We start from the raw sequence: 16,572 nt of genomic DNA, 5'->3' as shown, positions 1-16,572 counted from the left end.
CCCAAGCCACCTTTTCCCTCCCCTTAAACCTGAGCAGATCTGGGCCAGCTCTGACTGATGGAGCACAAGAGAAGTGATGCTCTTCAACTTTAGAGATGAGGTCATATCAAGGATGCAGCTCCTACCTGGCTCTCACACTCTCAGAGGACATCCAGTCATGTATTTGAGGAAGCCCTGGCCATAGGGAGAGGCCACCTGCAAGTGTGCAGGCCAATGGCTCCAGCTGAGTTCCTAGCCAGCAGCCAGCCTCAGGGACCCATGTGTGAGTGAGTGACCCTTCCAGTGGCTCTAGCCTCCAGCCTGTGAGTTGGTGCCAGCTGATGTCAAGTGGAGCAGGATGAAGGGAACCCCCTCCAAGCAGGCCAGCATTGCAGACTGATGAGAAAAACAAGGTTGGGGTGGATTGTCACCCAGAGACAGGCCTTAGAAAACCTGCAGAGCAAGCCAAGGATTTCATATCCAATCATATATCCAATTTATTTACAGCACCACAGTATTATCACTAAGCTCTCTAGATGCAGTCTGTCGTTTGTATCAGCCACCCCACTGTGACTGTGCCCTAACTTCTGGGATCGCCCTCTTACTGGGTGGGGTCCCAGAAGGTCCAGACCTGGGCAAGCAGCCACCGGGAAGCACACCTGTGCATTCCGCCATTGGGTGGGGTTAGCCGTGACCCTGAGAATTAGCAGTTTGGGGACCTGCATGTGGTAGGCTCTGGCGTCCACACCGGTGCTGGGCCTAAGGATCTCCAGCAGCTGGGGTCCCCTTGGACTGCAGGCTTTTCCTCCTGAGGACGATCGTCACAGGTCCATCAGGCAACGCCTTGATGATGTTCCAGGCTTCAAACCGCGTGAGGCCCTGCATGGCAGTGCCGGCCAGGTGTAAGATTTCATCTCCCGGCTGGACTGTGTCACTCTGTTCTGAGGCCAGCCCTGGGATGAGAGAGGAGAGAGTGGGTGCCTTGGGTGACAAGGGAACAAGTAGTCAGCACCTACCCTTGGTCTCTGAGGAGCCAGGACAGCTCAGAAGGGAACTGGAGCCTGTCCCTCCGGAGCTCAGTGGTCGATCTAAAGTGAGGCATCCCAGGACTTCCCTGGTGGTCCACTGGTTAAGACGTCACCTTCCAGTGCAGGGGGCACAGGTTCAGTCCTTGGTCAGGGAACTAAGATCTTGTGTGTTGTGCAGTGTGGCCAATAAATAAATAAAACAGACCAAGCATCTAAACAGACATTTCTCAAAAAAAAAGAAAAACAAAAAAGCTAAAATATACTGGGCAGTTATATATCACAGGCTTTGTGTTAACACTCAGCATTTATGGCAAGAGTTCTAGGACTCTAGTAGCTCTGTTACTGTTCCCTTTTCACGTGGGAGGAAACCAAGGACTCAAGTAACTCACCTGAGCTTCGAAGCTGCTGCATGGTGGGTCTAGGTTTGAACCAGACTTTGTGGCTCTAGAGACCACGTCCCTTGGCTGCAGCTGGCAGACTCATCCCCGTGTAAGCAAATGGGACCAAGATGGTGAAGTGACTCGCCTAAGGTCGTGCTGCCATTGGTGGCAGAACTAACACTAGAATCCAGGTCCAGGGGCTTGGAGACCTATGCTCATCTCAAGTTGACTTTCAAAAGTTAGAAATATTGGGAATTCCCTGGTAGTCCAGCAGTTAAGACTTCAAGCTTCCACTGCAAGGGGTGTGGGTTCAATCCCTGATTGGTAATTAAGATTCTGCAAGGAAATAGCAACCCACTCCAGTGTTCTTACCTGGGAAATCCCATAGACAGAGGAACCTGGCAGGCTACAGTCCATGGGGTTGCAAAGAGTCAGACATGACTGAGCACACACACACACAGGCTGTGCAGTGTGGTCAAAAATTAAAATAAAAAGTTAAAAATATCTTTCTCAGAATTGAGGACTTCCTGCGTGGTCCAGAGATTAAGAATTCACCTTGCAATGCAGGGGATGAGGTTGGGGACCTAAGATCCCCACAGGCCTTGGGGCAACTAAGCCTGTATGCCAACTAAGCCCTGCATGACACAATTAGAGAGAAGCCCATGTGCCATAACTAAGACCTGATGCAGCCATAAATAAATAAGGTGAAGTTTTGGTTAAGGATAAAAAAAAAGCAATTCTATTTATATATATATATATATATATATATTATGTATATATAGCTTTTCCAGAGTTGGAGTAAACACAGAATCCTTCGGAAGCTCCCATGTGAGCCTCAGTTCTTCCCGCTGTGGTTCAGCAGTTATAGCAGACCTCCCAGAAACAAAACCAGTCTGCAGTGGGGGCTCCCTGGGGGACAGGGAGCAGAGCTAGGAGGGCCTTTGAGTCTCAACACTAAGAGCCCAAAGACATACACCCACAGCTCTTCTTATAGATCAGGAGCCTCAGGCCCAGAAGACAATAGTCACTTGGCAGTTGGAAGCAGAGCTGGAGGGCTTCCCTGGTGGCTTAGTGGTAAAGAATCTGCCTGTCAATGCAGGAGATATGGGTTTGATCCCTGATCCAGGAAGATCCCACATACTGTGGAGCAACTAAGCCCACAGACCACAACTTCTGAGCCTGTGCTTTAGAGCTTGGGAGCCTCACGTGCTGCTACTATTGAAGCCTTCGTGTTCTGGAGCAGGTGCTCTGCAACGAGACACCACTGTAATGAGAAGCCTGTGCGCTTGCAACTAGAGAAAAGCGTGCATACAGCAATGAAGACCCAGCATACCAAAAATTTTAAAAAAGAAGCAGAACTGGACCAGATCCCAGACCACGTGACCCCTTGTCTACAACTCCTGGCTCTGGGACTCAGGGGGTCCAGCTTGAGAAGCAGTGAAGAATCAGGGGTGATTGTATGTGACAGCTGCAGGCCATTCATTATCTTCCCAGGAAAACCCAAGTAACCTCCAACTAGGGTTGGCTTGCTCCCCAGTCCATGATGAACAAAATCTCAACATTTTGAATAGCAGTAGGAGCTGACGGGTCCAGGATTAGAATGAGGTGAGTGAGGCTAGGAAGTCGGACTCTGTGTTTTGTTCATTGTGGGCTTTTTAAATTAATTTCAATTTAAAAAAATATTGCATTGAAACAGTCTGTATCTTGATTACTGAATATTTCGGCACCCCCTTCAATATTGCACCCAGGACTTCCCTGGTGGACCAGTGGATAAGAATCTTCCTGTCCAGGAAGATTCCATATGCCAAGGGGCAATTAAGCCTGTGCACCACAACTACTAAGCCCGACTGCTCTAGAGCCCCAGCTCTGCAGTGAGAGAAGCCACCACAATGAGATGCCTGGCCACCGCAACTAGAGAGTAGCCGGCTCTCTGCAACTAGAGAAAGCCCACGAGGAGCAATAAACACTCAGCATAGCCAACATAAATAAATAATAAATAATTTTTAAAAATTAAAAAAACGGCACTCAGGGCCTCATGTACTTCACCTTGGTCCCATCCCTGCCAGGCTGAAGTCAGAGCAGGCTGGGTCATTTACAAGACCCAGCAAAACAGAAGGATTACGGGGATGTCTGAGCCAAGGAGAAGAGGGAGAAAAGCAAAGTCAAGTTCATAAGAGGTCTGCCTGCCTCTCAAGAGGGCCTGGGGTTGTGGGAAACCGATAAGTCCTGTAGGGCCCTCAGAAGCCTGGAGCTGAAGCCAAAAGGGGACCCACATCACACCTTTGAAGATCCTGTTAACTGTCAGAGGCTTGTCCCCATGTAGGGAGCCCTTCCCTCCTTCCAGGCTGAAGCCCAGTCCCGCAGAGGTCTTTTCCAGGGTCACCGTGCAGACTGTGGCCTCTGCTGCTGAGAAAACACAGAGGTTTGTTAGGGATGCTCTTCTTCTGGGTATCAGGTGAGCCTGGCTGATGCTGCCAGGGAACTTGTGCACATGTGCGAATTCACCCATGTGTGCATCACCCGGCTGGCTAAGTGTTCTGAGGACCAGGAATGACTTAATGGCTCTGCCAGCACAGGCCTCACGCATCCAAAAGTGATGTGGCCCACAAGGCTTCTACCAGGCAAGGAGAGCTTACCGGATTCTATGGAGACATCACTGGTCACAGAGGCTGAACCTGAGGAATCAGTGGAGGAGTTGAGGTCGGTCGTGGCCTCCAGAGTCGGCCTCCTGGTGACGATCACAGCTTGCCTGGGCTCCCGAGCTTGGCGGAGGATAGCCAGGGCATCATTGTGCGTGGCTCCTTTGAGAGATTTGCCGTTGATGGAGAGAACCTCATTGCCCTTCTGAATGGTCCCTTCCTGGGAGGCCAGCCCATTAGGGAACACCCTGTGAACCTGAGCAAACCAGAGGAGGTCAGGACCCAGGACTTACCATATTGGATCTGGATTCTTGCTGGAGGAGGATCACGACCAGTTAAACCTAGGTTCTTGTTGTTTAGTTGCTAAGCGACCACCTCTTTTGTGACCCCATGAACTATAGCCTATTAGGCTCCTATGTCCATGGGATTTTCCAGGCAAGAATACTAGAATGGGTTGCCACTTCCTTCTCCTGTGCATCTTCCCCACCCGGGAATCAAACCTATGTCTCATGCATTGGCAGGCAGGTTCTTTACCACTGAGCCACCAGGAAGCCCAGAAGATTCTTCCAAAGAAAATAAAATGAAAGGTGTCCTAGCTCAGAGCCACTAGCCAGGTTCACTCCCTTCTCTACCCAGAGCAGAGATCATTAGCAAAAATGGCCAGACTGGCCCTCAAAATTCTTCCCAACACAACATCCTAGACTGTATTGCTTCAATCCTAGTTAACATTTGGTCACACTCTTTTGCCCTTTGTGCTCTGCATCAGCATTCTCCCAGGAAACTTTCTTCAAGCACTGATTTTGTGACATATTAATAGATACTGTGTTAGAAAAGTTTCCAAGGTCTAAGAAAATTAAGAACGTTGGATAAAATACAAGCTCTGAAAATGTCTACTGTTTAAAAAAAATATTAGAGACTCTACAGTGCAGGCTGGCATGATAGTTCTCTAAGAACAGGCCATATAATATAGTGATCCCCAAAAGATTCAGCAAAGCATTCTTTTTTTCATAGAGAAATTCTCAGGCCACATATTTCACAGAATGCAGAATTCCTTCCTAGGAAGTCTATATATTTTTAAAGCTCTTCCCCTAGAAATTCTGATCCTTAATTCCAGTTAAAAGAGACCATCCCCACCTAGGTTCCTTTTCTGAAAAAGTGTAGGATTAAAAAAAAAAAAAAATCTCATGTCTTTGCTGCAGTCATCTTCTTTTTTTTTTCCTGTAATACATTTTTTTTTTACGTGTATAGGCCTTTTTATTTTTTGGCCCCACGGTATGTGGGATCTTAGTTCCCTGACTCAGGATCAAACCCACCCCCTCTGCAATGGAGGCACAGAGTCTTAACCACTGGACTCCCAGGCAAGACCTGCCTCTACCTTTTTAATGATGTAAATTCTAACGTGCTTAATTAGGAGGACTGAATGACAGCACGAGTGGCCAATCGCTGAACTGTGCTATGTGTTGTTTTGCTGTTATCCTCTGATCAAGGTTCTTTGTTTCTCTAAACAGTTTCAGTGTTGGAAAAATTCTGTTATGGGGTCAGACGTGGTCAAGATCCTCTGATTACAAGACCCGAGTAGGAGGAGAATCTGTTCTGCATCTCCATCCATCCTCCACAAATGAAGCATACAAGCCAACGATCCCCCGTCCTGAGGCATGGGGAAGAAAACCTGCACATGTCAGTGGGAGCCCAGCTTGTTCTTGGTAATGGACGGTACTCAACATTAGTTCTCTTTGAACGAATCTGGAAAGGAACAGAAGCGCTCAAACATGGAAGGAGAATGGGGAAGCTTGGTGCATAGGATCAGCCGATGTGTACCGCTCCTGGCTTTTGAGGCAGTGTCAGCGGTGGCGGCCGACATGGGTGCAGAAAACTACCCCCTCCAGGGCAGACCCACAGATCCAAAGTGTTGTTCCCACAGGCAAGCTATCTTTTCTGCTCTTCAATTAGGAAGCAGCCTGTGCCGTCCAGAACGTCTTTACGGTGATCTACCAGTGCTCAGTGTCAGAAATAGGTCCTCATTGGTTTTATGTGCTTTTTTGTGGTGGAGAGCTTGCTTGCAAAGAAGGAAGTTGCTGCTCACACATGACTGAAAGCAGTGTGCCAAGTTACTCTGGGTACCAGCTGGTCCTGCGAGAACAGGGGGCTGGACCTCGAGATCTGAAGCCTCGGGCACATTCTGAGCTGTGCTCTGTGAATAGCAACAGAAACAGCTTCCTGACCTTTCCAGCTGGGCCCCACCGCCCGCCGTCAACCGTCAGACCTGCTTCACCAGATAGGTGTTAACACACCTATCTCCCAGTGGGCAAACCCAGGAAAACAGCCTCCTGTACCACACCTGCCTGCCCAAGGCCTCTTTCTGTCCAGGTGGGACCTCTTTCCATCTAGATGTGCTGTGCTATGTATCACAGCCAGACCTTCAATCCTTCCTGTAAAGCCTTTGGCAAAGGCTCCTGTGGTCATAAATCATTCTTGTCTAAACGTTGGTGGCATATGTATGTCAAGAACAGGGAGCTCAGGTCAGTGCTCTGTGATGACCTGGATGGGTGGGATGGGGTGGGGAGTTGGGAGGGAAATCCAAGAAGGATGTATATATGTATACATGTACATACATATATGTATATGCATATATATGTATACCTATAGCTGATTTGCTTTGTTGTACAGCAGAAACTAACGCAACATCGTAAAGCAACTGTACTCCAATAATAAGATAAAATGTTGGTTGCTCAGTCGTATCTGATTCTTTGTGACCCTATGGACTGTAGATTTCCAGGCTTCTTTGCTATGGGATTCTCCAGGCAAGAATGCTGGAGTGGGTTGCCATTTCCTACTCCAGGGGATCTTCCTGACCCAGGGATCAAAGCTGGGCAGGTCTCCTGCATTGCAGGCATATTCTTTACTATCTGAGCCACCAGGGAAGCCCAGTGGCTTATAAAGTTAAAAACATTTTTAAATGTTGGTGGCTAACCGGTTACTTATCTCTATTTCCAAAAGAGACATGATGCTGAAAAAAATTTGTTTTGAATTTTCTTCCTGTTTTATTGTTGTTGAGATGAAATTCCCATAACATTCATTTAACCTGATAGCTCAGTTGGTAAGGAATCCACCTGCAATGTAGGAGACCCCAGTTCAATTACTGGGTTGGGAAGATCCTCTGGAGAAGGGAAAGGTATTTACCACTCTGGTATTTTGGCCTAGAGAATTCCATGGACTGTGTGGTCCATAGGGTTGCAAAGAGTTGGACATGATTGATCAACTTTCACTTCACTTCACTTCAACGCAGTGACATTCACTGTGTTGGAACTTTTTAAACGTCTCTCCAGGACCTTCAAAAATGGAGGCATTAAGGCTCTGACTTCAAGAAATTCTGATAAAATAGCTCTGGGGTGAGGCTGAGATGCCTGTAATATTTTTTAAAGTTCCATAAGTGATTCAGATTTCTTTGGGTAAATTAAAGTTGTTTTGTGTACACAGAGACCTTTTTAAAGTTAAGGATCATGGGACTTCCCTCGTGGTCCAGTGGTTAAGTATCTATGCTTCTCAAGTATCTTAAACTCCTGCAGTAACCTCCTGCCCAGGGCCTGGGGTTATGCATTCCTCTGATTCCCCCCCTGATAAGTGCTTCGCCCTCCAAGGGTCATTGCCTCTGGCTCTGATGAACCCCATGACTGGGCCACTCACCGTGATCACCTTATTTTCTAGATCTGCTCCTCCTGCCAAGCTGAACCCAAGGCCAGCCCCTTCCTCCTTGTGCAAGATGGTGACATGGATGCTGTCTAATTGCTGTAGAAGGAAAATATATGTATTAAAAAACATTGTATTGCAACAGCATGAACAATTTAGCAAGTATTCTTCTTCCCCTCTGTTCAAGTTTAATAAAACTACAGAAGATCAAGATTTAACAAGTGTTCTAACATCAGGCTGTGTGTGTGCTTAATCATGTCTGACTCTTTGCAACCTCATGGACTGTAGCCCACCAGGCTCCTCTGTCCATGGGATTCTCCAGGCAAGAATACTGAAGTGGGTGGCCACTTCTTACTCCAGGGGATCTTCCTGACCCAGAGTTTGAACCCACATCTCTTGTATCTCTGGCATTGGCAAGCCAATGCTTTACCACTAGTGCCACCTGGGAAGCATAACATCAGGCTGATTTGCTCTCAAATCACAACTTGTCCATATACCCAGTTATGTCAAACCCATCTCATTATTTAGAAAAAGAAAACTTTCTGGGAAGTCATGGGAAGCACAAAAGAAAAAAGAAAATGCATATAAGGCAACCTGTAGAGTTCTTTGCCTCTCCTGTGTACCCATCCACACCCACATCTGTACAGATGGGGCTGGGTGCTACTGAGTCAGCTGGAAATCGAAGCTGGGACAACAGCTCTGCTATCTGGTGTGGAATGGGGTCAGCCTGGAGAACTCTGGGTCAGCAAGCTGGAGCGGTGCAGTTTTGCAAGAGTTAGCTGCTCTGTTTTTACACCTGCTGCTCCGTGGGGCACAGCAGCAGCACTAAGGAACCAGCTGGCTTCTCACCCTAGAACACACATGCGTACACACACACACACACACACACACACAGTACTTCCCAGCCTGGACCTGGGCTCACCTGAAGTCAGAACAATCCTTCTGCAGTGTCTAAAGTCAGAGACCCTCGTCTGGTCTCAATGGTGGTGGGGGGCCTCAAACTCAAGTGCATCCAGGGCTCAGGCAGACCACTTAAAAGAGCAAAAGGGGCAGATGTGAGAGAGAGAGGGGAACTACAGAGAACTGAGAGCACATTGGCTCAAGAGGACCCTCTGCTCCTAGGAATGCAGACTAGTGCTCCAGGACCATTCATGCCCTTTTAAAAAAGAGAAGCCAGGGGACTTCCCTAATGGTTCAGTGATTAAGGATCTGTCTTGCAATGCAGGGAACGTGGGTTCCATCCCTGGTCGGGGAACTAAGATCCCACAGGGCAACTAAGTTAGCCACAGGGCAACTAAGCCTGCAAGTTACAACTAGAGAGTCTGTGAGCCACAGCTAAGACCTGACACAGCCAAATAAATAAATATTTAAAAAGAGAGAGAGAGAGGGAAGCCAGAATCCAGGTTTTGATTTGGGTTTGACGATATTTAAAATATAAATATAATATTGGGCTTCCCTGGTGACTCAGATGATAAAGAATCTGCCTGCAATGTAGGAAACTTGGGTTGGATCCCTGGGTCAGGAAGATCCCCTGGAGAAGGGAATTGCTGCACACTCCAGTATTCTTGCCTGGAGAATTCCATGGACAGAGGAGCCTGGCAGGCTACAGACCATGGGGTCGCAAAGAGTCAGACATGACTTAGCAACTACACATACACACACAATATAATATTTTTTAGACAATCACCAAGCAGACCAAATACAATACACCTTCAGGCTCTCAGGCCACCAGTTTGTGCCCTGGCATAAAGAAATAACCTTACATCAAAAATTCACTTGCTCTGACACCACCAGAGCCTCTGTCGTGCCGCTAGCTCCACAAGCCTTTGATCTAGAGTCCCCAAGACCCGGGGTTTGGGGGGGATGAAGGGATGAATGGACTTCACTGTCCCCACCTCAACTGCAGCACTGGCCCAAATCTCCCAAGTAAGCTGATGCCGGATCCCCAGGCATCAGCTTACTTGCCTTAGAAGAGCCCTTTGTCAAGTTTAAAAGCAAATCCTCTCCCAGGGAGGCCCCAGGCAGGACAGCCATGTATTTTACACAGCACTTCGTTGCTGTTGTTCAGTTTCCAAGTCATGTCGACTCTTTGCGACCCCACGGACTGCAGCATGCCAGGCTTCCCTGACCTTCACTGTCTCCCGGAATTTGTTCAAACTAATGTTCATTGAATCCTTGATGCTATCCAACCATCTCATCCTCTGTCGCCTCCTGCCCTCAATCTTTCCCAGTATCAGGGTCTTTTCCAGTGAGTTGGCTCTTCACATCAGGTGGCCAAAGTATTGGAACTTCAGTTTCAGCATCAGTTTCAGACTTTCCAGTGAATATTCAAGGATTGATTTCCTTTAGGATTGACTGGTTTGATCTCCTTGCAGTCCAAGGGACTCTCAAGAGTCTTCTCCAGCACCACAATTCGAAAGCATCAATTCTTCAGTGCTCAGCCTTCTTTATGGTTCAACTCTCACATCTGTACATGACTACTGGAAAAACCATAGTTTAGCCTCTGTTATTTTGTTGAAATCAGGCTCTGGGTAAGGTGGTGCCAGTGCACAGGTGATGAGCAAGAGCCCCAGAGCCCCAGGACATCTTCTCAGGCTCACCCATGCCCTTGATCTAGGGCAGCAGTCCCCAACCTTTTTGGCACCAGGGACCAGTTTCATAAAAGACAATTTCCCCATAGACTGGGGGAGGGTGATGGTTTGAGGCTGATCCAAGTGCACTACATTTACTGTGTACTTTATTTCTATTACCATTGCATCAGCTCCACCTCCGATCATCAGGCATTAGAACCTGGAGGCTGGGGACCCCTGCTGTAGGGAACGCTGACTGTGATGCCCCCTTACCCTCTCCTCCCAGTCTGGATAATTCCAGTGTAAACAGCCTTCGTGGACTGGGGCCTCCCAGGCGGATGCAAGGCCCGTGAGGCTGTGCTCATCTGAGCTGAATGAGCCTCAGCTCTGCCTGACCACTTCCTCTCCACACACTTTTGGGTCATGCTCAGAAGGCATAGGGGAAGTGGGACTTTCAGAATGACTTGACTGAGTGTGGGAGCCTTTGCAAGTCCTGGGGTCAGTCACCTCTTGGTGAGCAGGGCAAATCTTCAGGCAAGAACTCAGAATTTATGATGGATAGCTCACTTGCAAGCAGCATCACCCTGGAGATGCAGGCCAGGCAGGCAGTCAGGGGAACGTGGAGATAGAAACCTTGACTCTGCAAACTTGAACCTCACCTTTCTCCTTTATTAAATGATCAAAAAGATACAACTCTGATTGAAATCACTTCATGAGCTACAAAGCTCCCTACACTGAAAGGTCTGGTTTTGGTCCAGTGCTACAGCACCCCTCTGCCCTGGGCAGGGCACAATCTGACTCTGGTATCTGCCCTTGGGAACAACTCTCTTGACTTCAGGGATCCTAGGGCTACATGGGTTGCTTTCCTCCTACCTAACTGAGGTGACCACACTGCTCTGAGCAAGGCCTTCATCCCTGTAAGTGCTAAGTCCCTCAGTCATGTCCAACTCTGAGACCCATGGACCGTAGCCCACCAGGCTCCTCTGTCCATAGGGTTCTGCAGGTAAGAGTACTGGAGTGGGTTCCCATTCCCTTTTCCAGGGGCTCTCCCCAACCAAGGGATCAAACCCATGTCTCTTAATGTCTCCTGCATTGGCAGGTGGGTTCTTTACCACTCGTGCCACCTGGGAAGCCCTTCATCTCTGTAAATGCCGATAAAAAAGAAACCTACCTTTAATGTAGCTTCATCCAGAACCTTCACTTCCTCTATGAGCTTCTTTAGTTCCTCTGTGCTCAGCAAGGAGATAACCGATTGACCAGGCTGAGAGGTGCAGTGGTCACAGTCGTTGGCTTCCGTGGACTCACTGAGACCTTCCGTGTATTCTCTTAGCTCTGAGAGGCTTGGCAGGGAGGAGAAGCACATAGTATGAGTTGTGATGCTAACAAGAGCTAACAGTCTTTGCATACCTACTGTATTCCCGGAAGGTGCTAATGTTCATTCCACAAGTACATGCAACAAGTCTATGAATAGAAACTAGCATCCCTTCACCGTAGAGATACAGACATTGGGGTTCAGGGAGGTGGGGAAACTTGTCTATGGTCACATGGTTATGAAATGCCAAGATCTGGAATTTGCAATCACAGATTGTGGTGTGTCTGACCCTGAAGTCTGTGTTCAAAACTTCACCCTGAAGTATAACTGATGCTTTGGGCAAATCTGTGTCTATATGACCACCAAGAGGGATATCCCCTCTCTCTCTCACACACACCCACATACTCACCCACACGCTCACAAGACCCATACACTCTCACACCCACACACCCTCTCTCTCTCTCACACACAACCACATACTCACCCACACGCTCACAAGACCCATACACTCTCATATCCACACACCCTCTCTCTCTCACACACACATATATATGCTCATAAGAACAGGTGGCGACTTATTTGGTGGTCCAGTAGTTAAGAATCCACCTTGCATTGCAAGGCACATGGACTCAATCCCTGGTCTGGGAAGATCCCACATGCCACATAGCAACTAAGTCTGTTTGCCACAACTGCTGAGCCTATGCTCTAGAGCCTTCGAGCCACAACTACTGAAGCTCATGTGCCTAGAGCCCATGCTCTGCAACAAGAGAAGTCACTGCATTGAGAAGCCTGTGCACCACAACTAGAGAAAAGCCTTTGAAAAGCGATGAAGACCCAGTGCAGTGAAAAAATAAAATAAACACTTAAAAAAGAGAGAGACAGAAAGGTGGAACAATCCTTTAGCAAACCTGAGAAACTTTTTAAAGACACAGGATTGTAAGAGGATGAAAGATGAGAGAGGTGAAAACTGGATGGAGACACTCACTTGAGAGAGAAGCTGGTGTCCGAGGCAGAAGCTTCAGCAGAACTATTCGCGGGGTCTTCACTGAATGCTGTGGGAGGTAACACCCCTTCTTTGGGGCTGCAGGGGATCTGGCCGAAAGAGAGGGAAGATGGGAGGCACAGCAGGGACTTCATGACGGCCGAGGACACTTGGCTGCTGATGGAGTAGAGTTTACTGGTCTTTTCATCCAGTGGCTTCATCTCGCAGGACTGGGTCCGGCTCAGGGGGAAGCTCCGAGCCCGCTGACTTGGCATCTTGACCACTGGGCCTCGGGGTCCCTCCATCTGTGTTGCCAGCAGCCTTGAGAGAGGGTCGGGGTCGGAGGAGAGGGTTTTCTGACCGGGCTGCTGTTCCAGGGGAGGGTGCCCTGACACGCCGGGGTTGCTGGCCTCTGACGTGGCCGGGGAGGCGGGGGGCAGCTGCTCTGGCTCTGGCCGCTGCTGCTCCATGGTGGGGGGAGCCCCTTGCCCCGAGGGACCAGAAGCCCGCTCTCCCTCTTGCTTCCTGGGAAGTTCTGCTGCTTCGCCCGAGGAGCTGGAGGCCTGGAGGCTCAGTCTCTGGGCTCCTCTGTCAGGCGGGTGAGCGGAGCTGAATGTTTCGAAGGAGCTGATCCTCTGCTTGATGGAGGACGAAGCCCGCAGGGGTGGCCCAGGGCGCCCCCTGGAGGTGGGGGTCGTCTGGCAGGAGGCGGCCATCTCTCGCCTGGAGTCCGGAACACGATTCCTCAAACCTTTCAAGCTTTGGCGAAACCAGGCTGGCTTGGGGGCTACTGGAGGACCCTTCTTCACGGTGCTGCCGCCCGCCTGCTTGTAAGCTTTGGGGCCGCCGCCGGTGGTGTCCAGCTTCGCGGCAGCCCCATCTGGGTGGCCCCGCATCCCATCTTCCTCACCCAGCGGGGCGTCGGGCTGCAGCGGCACGTGGTTGTGGTTCTCACTCATGATGGGGCTAAAGAGATTTTTGATGCAGTCAGAAATTCTAACCCAAGGGTCTTCGGCTGTGGTCTCAAGGCTATAGTCCATCCGAGCCTGTCTCCTAAGCAATGGGTGTTTTACTGGGGACGTTTGCGTCCCTAGGGGGTAGAAAGAAGGCCAGAGCTGTGTGTTACACCTCGTTGTGGGTTTTCCTCCTAAGTTCTACTTTCAAAGATGAACAGCAAGGATTCTGGGGGGGGGAGATGAGCAGAGTGGGGGATCCCTAGCTGGGTAAGCTGCTACCCCAGGTGCTATCACCTGGATGAAGCACACACAGAACCAGGGGACCAGAGGCGTGAGTTAACACCACAGCATCCTAGCGTTTTACAGCTAGAAGGGTTCCCACAGAATACCTAGTCTGATCTCTGACTCTGTGTAAGTGAGGAATCCAACATTCACAAGGATAAGGGGTCACCTGTTGGCAGAGCCAAGACCCCCACCTCCTGACTCCCCACTTTTGTGTCCTTTCCACTTTTGTGTCCTTTTGTAAGTCCCCTCCATATGAACCTTCAAGTTGTGAACTTTCAGAGATACAAACGTGTGTTCTCATGTCCGATCACGTGAGTTAGTTCATATGTCTGGTGTACATTGTCACATGTGTGCATCCTCTACAAGTGTTTGTGCTTGTGTGCACTTTACTGTATAGGACTGTATAGAGGACGGTAGTGCAGTGTCTTTATTTCAAGCCCAGAATGTCTGGAAGCAAGTGTAAAAGCAGTGGTGATGTAGCTGGCACTATTGTACTTTTCAAGGTACTCTACTGCCAGATTTAAAATGTTTTTTTGTGTGTGTTTATTTTTTATGCATTATTTTTGTGAAAAATATTATAAATCCATTACAGTACAGTCCTATGTAGCAGATTGTGTTAGCTAGGTACCTAGGCTAACTTTGTTGGACTTAGGAACAAATTGGATTCACGAATGTGCTCTCAGAACGGAACTCATTCATATGTGGCAGACTTACTGTAATAAGTAGCCTCTTGGATAACTCATTAAAACTTAAAAGGTCAAAGCAACACTCAATTCTCTTACCATTTAAACTTTTAAGCCATGGGTCACACATTGACAGCCTTAATTGGTTTGGACCACCCACGTCATTGAAAAGCAATGCAGGCATGAAAGACTTCAGACAGGTAGCACCCCAGCTCAATGGGGTTAACAGCCTCTCTCTCACCCAGTCAGCATTTCACACATTAAAGTATCACCTGGTCCCTGAAGTCATGTCGGTTTGCTACTCTCCCTACTTGAAGACTTAACCAGCTTGCTCAGCAAAGGAGTGTTCCCAGCCCAAAGAGTCAATGAAAGATGAGAAGGCTCCAGGGAGAAAAAAGCTCTGTACCAGTGATTTCCCAAACTGGGCTGCACACTGGAAACTGGAGGATCTAAAATATACTGAGTCTGATTTAATACACCTGGGATGAACCTGGGTGTTTGCACTGGGGCAGCCCCACAGGTCCTTCCAGCCTGCTCTATCAGGCATGCCCAGTGAAGTTCAGCCCCTCACCACTGGGGTCAGAAGAAGGGGAACATATGTTGGTCTTTCTTGGAAGCCATCTTGAACAAGCCAGACCAGGGGAAGCTCTGCCACCCACCACTCTTTCCCAGGGACAAAGGGAGGCTGAACCCCAAGTCCTGCACAGCTGAGAAGCCAAGTGCATGTGTGGCCCTTCGGTCACCCCAGGTCTTATTGTTCTGGTACCATGCTCTGGGTGGTGCCTGGTATCAGAATTCAGCCCATTGTAAGGAAGGCATTGATTCCTCTTGCGTCTTGTTCCAATGCCAACCCTCAAGCTACACAACCATGCAGGGCATTAAGCCTGGATGATCCCACAGAGACCTTCTGCACTATCCCAGAGGCCAGGGTGGTTAGTACTGACTCTGGGACTTTACCAAGTGTGTCTGGACCTCTCAGCCTGGTCCTGCATTTATGCATTGCTCTGCTGTAAGGCCTGTTGTAAGACTCAGCTGTCAGACGCTCTACGTGAGAGCCCTATGCAAACTGGGGCGAGGAGCTCTTGCTGGTAGATGTTCCCTGGTGTGTTCCTCAGTTGGGGTGACTAAGGGGTGAAGAGGAGCCTCCAGTAGTAGGGCCCCTGCTCCGGGAGAGATGTGCCAGGTATTTCCATTCACAGCATTCCTGGACCTCCAAGAGCCTTCTGTGTGCTTTGCATGTGGTTATTGTTATTTAGTTGCTAAGTCACATTGGACTCTTTTGCAAACGCCATGGACTGTAGCCCACCAAGCTCCTATGTCCATGGGGTTCCCCAGTCAAGAATACTGGAGTGGGTGGCCATTTGCATGTAGTGCTACTCAAACAGGTTGAGCAATAAATATGTAAGTGTGTAGCCAATTCTGCCACTACCATTGTTGGGAGCTCCTTGATGGACTGGTCTGTCTTCTTTCTCTCATTCTCCTTCACATTCATTCTCGTCTCTCTCTCTTTCTCTGTGTGTGTCTCTCTCCCGGTCTGTCTCTTCCCCTGCCTCGCTTCTTCCCCAGAAGCCAGTACAGGGACTCTTGAAGGCAGCATTCAATACGCACTTACTGAATTGAATCACCCGTTGGGGTTCTATGTGATTTCCCACTTGCTGATGAGAGAACTGAGGCTCACACACAAAAAAGTTGAGTTGCCCCAAATCACACTGGTGAAGGACAGAGCCAGGTTTTCCACCCTGGTCTCCCTGGCCCCAAATCCCATCTCCTCTGTCATCAAAGCTTTAATATTCAGCTCATATCTCAGCACTTTCAGGGGCACCATGGGGGCGCACCCCAGCCATCCCCCGCATGGGGGCAGTGACCACCAGCAACCTGCTATTCACTCATGCCTCTCTGACCTGCATCCCCAGACTTGGAAATGCTGGAAGAAGCTTTCTAGAAGGCTGTCCCCCCGGAGGCAGCGGCCGCTCGCTGTGGTTGGGTAGGTGTGTCTGGGACCTTTCCCAAGGGTTCCCTTCTCCAGCCGACTCTGGATTGGCCCGCATTCCTCCCATCACCGCTGTGCATC

The 16,572-nt window shown here is 49.1% G+C and overlaps 1 protein-coding gene across 3 annotated transcripts in view; it reads right to left on the bottom strand.

Annotated features, from left to right (window-relative positions):
- Window positions 1-451: 451 nt before the first annotated feature.
- IL16 (interleukin 16) overlaps window positions 452-16,572 on the bottom strand; it is a 112,699-nt gene continuing 96,578 nt past the window's right edge. The window contains exons 14-19 of one of the 3 annotated variants that reach the window (XM_010843241.1): window positions 12,581-13,667; window positions 11,455-11,623; window positions 7,711-7,812; window positions 4,024-4,282; window positions 3,668-3,793; window positions 452-932 (exon numbers count right to left, since the gene is read on the bottom strand). In XM_010843241.1, coding sequence (XP_010841543.1) covers window positions 739-932; window positions 3,668-3,793; window positions 4,024-4,282; window positions 7,711-7,812; window positions 11,455-11,623; window positions 12,581-13,667 — 1,937 coding nt within the window. In that variant the 3' untranslated portion in view covers window positions 452-738. Of the gene's footprint in view, window positions 933-3,667; window positions 3,794-4,023; window positions 4,283-7,710; window positions 7,813-8,635; window positions 8,745-11,454; window positions 11,624-12,580; window positions 13,668-16,572 lie in introns of those variants that run through there. The other 2 variants (XM_010843242.1, XR_825553.1) reach the window with 2 other exon arrangements.

This window comes from Bison bison, unplaced genomic scaffold (assembly GCF_000754665.1).
Source record: "Bison bison bison isolate TAMUID 2011002044 unplaced genomic scaffold, Bison_UMD1.0 scf7180017864181, whole genome shotgun sequence".
Lineage (NCBI taxonomy): Eukaryota > Metazoa > Chordata > Mammalia > Artiodactyla > Bovidae > Bison > Bison bison.
Note: the sequence above shows the minus strand (reverse complement) of the source record. Positions and strands in the feature narration are given on the sequence as shown.